A 4,835-nucleotide genomic window follows, 5' to 3' on the forward strand; every position below is an offset into this window, starting at 1 on the left:
GCTGTCTTTTTGTACTGGTCAGGTTTTTTTGCTCAATTCAAAGTTGAGGGATCGCAGTCTGGTGGAGCCTAGACCGGCGGTGGAAATCAACAGAGAAAACCAGCAGAGCGTAGAGAAACTGGATGGCGAGCCAAGCCCACTTGATGTAGAGCCGGTTGTAGCCAGGAGGTTGCAACATAGAGTCTTTACAGCGGAGAAACTTGATCTATTACCCCTTTGGCCAAGGGGTCAGGTAGAACTGTGTGCACACTTCATTTCCTTGAAGGAGGACAAATATCCTTTTTGCGCTTAAGGAAGTGAGAACAGTATTTTAGCAGACCCGGGTCTAATTTATTTTTATTAAACTGGACTGAACATTTATTATTTCGATACTTTGTATTTTCTTTCTACTTTTTTTATATGGGATCCCACTTTTTCACTTTTCACCTTACTTCAATTGATGTATATAATTGTTAATGTATTAATGCTACTTACCCTGTTAGTTATTGCAATTAATACATACAGTTAAACTTCTCCTGTGATGTGTGTGTTATTTCACTGTGGTAATTCAATCCTTTGGCTTCAGCGAGCAAACCTATAATCTTCTGATCTGGCCCAATTCCGAACATCTGGATAGCTGAAATATCTCTTATTGTCAGGTAAATGTATTGGTTATTCTTATAATAGTGATCAGCCTTTGAGTAGCTGGTTACACATGCAATAAATCATCACAAGTTGGCTTCGAACATTGGACCTCTGCGTCAAGGCATGAACCTTGACTTATATTTGCGTCTGCTCTGCCACTGTACCAACCTGGCCACCATATTATGCGTGTCTAATGATATACTGCTATAAGAAATGCAGAATACAATTTTCCTTAATTTCAAGGAAAAGCAAATCGCACTACTCAATACTATCGAAGTACAATAATTGAAACTCACAATACAAATCGAATCAGCATCCATGGTGATAATAGACCGAAACATAGAGAATAGACAGAAAATTGCAATGTAAAGATATTGTTGTAAGTAATTGGAAGATCTGAAAGATTGTATGCTGTGTTTGCATAGCTATTTCTTTTGTAATCATATGACATTGTGAAGTAGGGGCAGGACTTAATAAGCTGCATGCTTTTGCCTACTCCTTCTCGAACATATCCTAAAAATAATAATATTAATAATGTATTGTGAAAGAACTGAATCTGGACCAAAGCACATGGTCCCAGCCCTAACTAGGTTTATGGTTTGGGGCAACGATTGCGGCTGAAACTTAAAAGCTTCCTTCGCGGCGGACAGGGAAGTACCTCTTGGAGCGTCTGAGCTCTCGAGCCGATGTCTCTGTCTCAGTTTGGACAGGGTGGGTTTGCTGCTCTGCGGCGGGGGTTCGGGTTTAGCACAGGGAGGGGCTCGACCTCCTCCTCCGCCGCCTCCTCCGCCCCTCCATCCCTCCGTGAAGCCTCCGCCAGCATCGGGACCCATCTGTCTGTCTCCCAGCGTGTCCTGCTGATGCCCGTCTGTAGCAGCCGCCTCTGCGCTTTTCAGAGGATCCGTTTCCTGCTTCGGCGAGGGGGTCCTGTCCGACGGGTATGGGGGCAGCGGCCTTTGAGCCAAATGAAGCGCCTGCACTTGTCTCTCTGTCTTCCTACTTCCGTGTCTGTTCTCAGTCCACTGGTTGTCCACCTGTATGTCCGTCGGCCTGTTCTCTGACCACGACCTGTCTATCTGTCTGCCGCCCATCCACTGCCTCTCTATCTTCCTGTCAATCTGCCGCTGGGTGTGTCTGTCAACAGTCCACTGTCTGTCCACGTGTCTGTCCGGGTGTCTACTCTCAGTCCAGTACTTGTCTGTTTGTCTGTCGGCTGTCCTCGCCTCTCCAAACGATCTTTCTTGCAGCTTGCTATCGAACTGCTGTCTCTCTACATGATGGTCACCCTGCATCACTTCTATCCGCGGCGTGTCTGCGTGCGCGTCTGTTGTCCTGTGTTTGTCGTCCACCCAGTACTGGTCTGTCTCCAACGGATGTTCAAACACAGAGTCCATTTCAGATATCTGTCAAAACACAACAAGGAGAGGCAAAAAGAGAAGATCATACCCAAGATGAACGTCCAACAAAATAAATGCTTTTGGCGGGTCGCACCGGCTGTACCTCTCTGGGAGAATAAAAGGGGTGTTTGCTTCCTCCCATGTCCGGGTGAGGGATGCCCGGCACTGGTGGCGGACTCAAAACCAGAGCATTTTTACCCTGGTGTTCGTTCATTCTCCCATCAGCCCCGTCGCCCGGGGATCCAGCTCTGGCAGCGGCTCTCGGCGGCTGAAGGAGCGTGTATTCATTCTCTGTGGCTGTCCTAAAAGGATGCAAGACACTGAAGATGTTCAGCTTGCAGGAACAGTGTGCCGCTGATATTTCCACAGAAAAAAGTAACACAATTTGAGAACAGGGTAATTAGGAAGTATCATTTGTTTTGTCAGAAATCAGCCATCTTGCTATTCTAATCTGTGTTTGACATGCGGGGTGTTCATCTCTAATCACTTGGCTGACTGTTGGATCCGGAATCGGAGCCACCGGCTGTCATCTACATCTGTGTACACTCGCTGGTATCAGCCTGCCTGCACTTTGGCAGCTATCAGCCATCTCTCAACGGCATTTAGAGTGGTATTTGTCAGACTATTTTTGAAGATCAGTGCTGCTGCCTGTTCTTATAAGAACCAACAAGAGATAAATGCGAAGCGTAGAATATAGAAAGAATGAGTTGTGTGTGTGATGTTATTTAATGCATCATATGGGCATTGTGTTGTGTTTTCAAAGCCATAGCTTTCTAAATTAAAATAAAGTGTGTGTGTGTTGTGTTTGTGCATACACAAACCCTGTGTGAACGTGACACCTGTCCCCATAAACCTCGGCTTCAGACTCCGGCCCCTGATTGGACAAAGTTTGGTTGCGGTTCTTACGGAAACCGAAGATGGCCAGCATGTTTCTCCTCTTCTTCCTCCTCAGCGAGTGGGCTTTGTGCAGAGACGAGAGCTGACTGAAAGAGGTGAGCGAGGTTGAATGTCACACACGCAGTCCAGTCATCTCTGTTAGGATGTCACTGAACTCATCACAGACATCTACGCCGGCTTTTATTGTCTGGCTCGCTTCTGGTACATCCGCAATGTGAGCGTTGCTAGGCTACATCTCTCGCTACACAATGATTTATCTGGAGTGCACTTTTTTATTTTATGGATGCAATTATATTAAAAGCACTGACTTTACCTGATGATCTGCAGTGGGGACGAGAGCAATGTTACTCTGATAAGCTGCAGCAGCTGTTCCTGAATTTAGCTCCCCCCAAAATTTTTAAAAAGCTTACAAAACTGCTGCATCCATACATCAAAAGGGTCACTTTGGTGGTTGTGCATGTTTAAGCATTCATTTGCATGATTGCTGTTGGACAAAACCATTTCCAAAACACACTGATTATAAATTCAGCAACCAGCACCAGCTGCTAATGACAAACTAACATCCTGCTTTGAGCTGCATTCTGACTCTCCGAGCCCTTTGATCAACAACATGCAGTCACCGACTAACCAATCCCAGCTTGTTACCCAGTCCCAAATGCTCAAAAACAGCCAGCTCCAGATCCTCTCATCATCAAAGAGGGACTCAATTTATGTCATGATTGAGCAAAGATGATGGACAGCAGATTTAGATGTCTCTGACTGTACGAGCAGCGCGCAGGACATGCCAAACAAGCTGCACTTTGCCATGAGAGCAGTTCAAAGACAACCCACTGGTCAGAGACACACTGCCGTCTTGGATTATGAGGAATAATAACTGAAACATAAGCCAGTTGAAATTAAGCCTCAGTAAAGAAACTGTCAACAGGCAGCAGAGGAGCTGTTGGATTGTGTGGATGTGATCACAAGTGTGGTGTTCATTAAAATGTCATTTTAATTAACATGTAATTGCAGAAATGTAACAATCTTTTCATGTTTGCTCATGTCACTTTTAATAACCTTTTTGTTTCTTAAGCAAATCACACACTTCAAGGAATACATAGTTACTTCCAATCTAAATTAAGCCTGATATAATGGACGGTATTCATAAAGTCAGTGGATGAGAGACATTAAAGACTTTAAAGGTCCCATGACATGGTGCTCTTTGGATGTTTTTATATAGACCTTAGTGGTCCCTTAATACTGTATCTGAAATCTCTTTTATATAGACTTTAGTGGTCCCCTAATACTGTATCTGAAGTCTCTTTTATATAGACTTTAGTGGTCCCCTAATACTGTATCTGAAGTCTCTTTTTATATAGACCTTAGTGGTCCCCTAATACTGTATCTGAAGTCTCTTTTATATAGACTTTAGTAATCCCCTAATACTGCATCTGAAGTCTCTTTATATAGACCTTACTGGTCCCTAATACTGTATCTGAAGTCTCTTTTATATAGACCTTAGTGGTCCCTAATACTGTATCTGAAGTCTCTTTTATATAGACTTTAGTAATCCCCTATACTGCATCTGAAGTCTCTTTATATAGACCTTAGTGGTCCCTAATACTGTATCTGAAGTCTCTTTTATATAGACCTTAGTGGTCCCTAATACTGTATCTGAAGCTCAGTTTACACCTATCACCATTTGTAGCCACTGGGGGGCCAAAGGCAGGCTGGAGGAATTCATATAAATAACCTCTTAAAGTGAAATCTTGAAGCCATGGGACCTTTAAACCAGTTCTGTTGATTGCCATCATCCAAGGTGATATCTTTATCTTTTGACAGTTACATTCCCATTGAAGCTTCACGTTTCACAGTCACTTCTTGTTACTACGATAGTGTCTTTTGTTGTGAGCCTTTCTTGCTTTGCTACTGAGACAG

General features: G+C 43.8%; 1 protein-coding gene across 3 annotated transcripts in view; it reads right to left on the reverse strand.

Annotated features, from left to right (window-relative positions):
- Window positions 1-4,835, reverse strand: part of LOC116695588 (capping protein, Arp2/3 and myosin-I linker protein 3) — a 43,263-nt gene that overhangs the window by 4,717 nt on the left and 33,711 nt on the right. For all 3 annotated transcript variants that reach the window (XM_032525945.1, XM_032525946.1, XM_032525944.1), the window contains 3 exons: window positions 2,843-3,004; window positions 2,125-2,323; window positions 1,283-2,027 (listed from right to left, as the gene is read on the reverse strand). In XM_032525945.1, coding sequence (XP_032381836.1) covers window positions 1,283-2,027; window positions 2,125-2,323; window positions 2,843-3,004 — 1,106 coding nt within the window. The remainder of the gene's footprint in view (window positions 1-1,282; window positions 2,028-2,124; window positions 2,324-2,842; window positions 3,005-4,835) is intronic.

The sequence above is a fragment of the Etheostoma spectabile genome, chromosome 9 (genome assembly GCF_008692095.1).
Source record: "Etheostoma spectabile isolate EspeVRDwgs_2016 chromosome 9, UIUC_Espe_1.0, whole genome shotgun sequence".
NCBI lineage: Eukaryota > Metazoa > Chordata > Actinopteri > Perciformes > Percidae > Etheostoma > Etheostoma spectabile.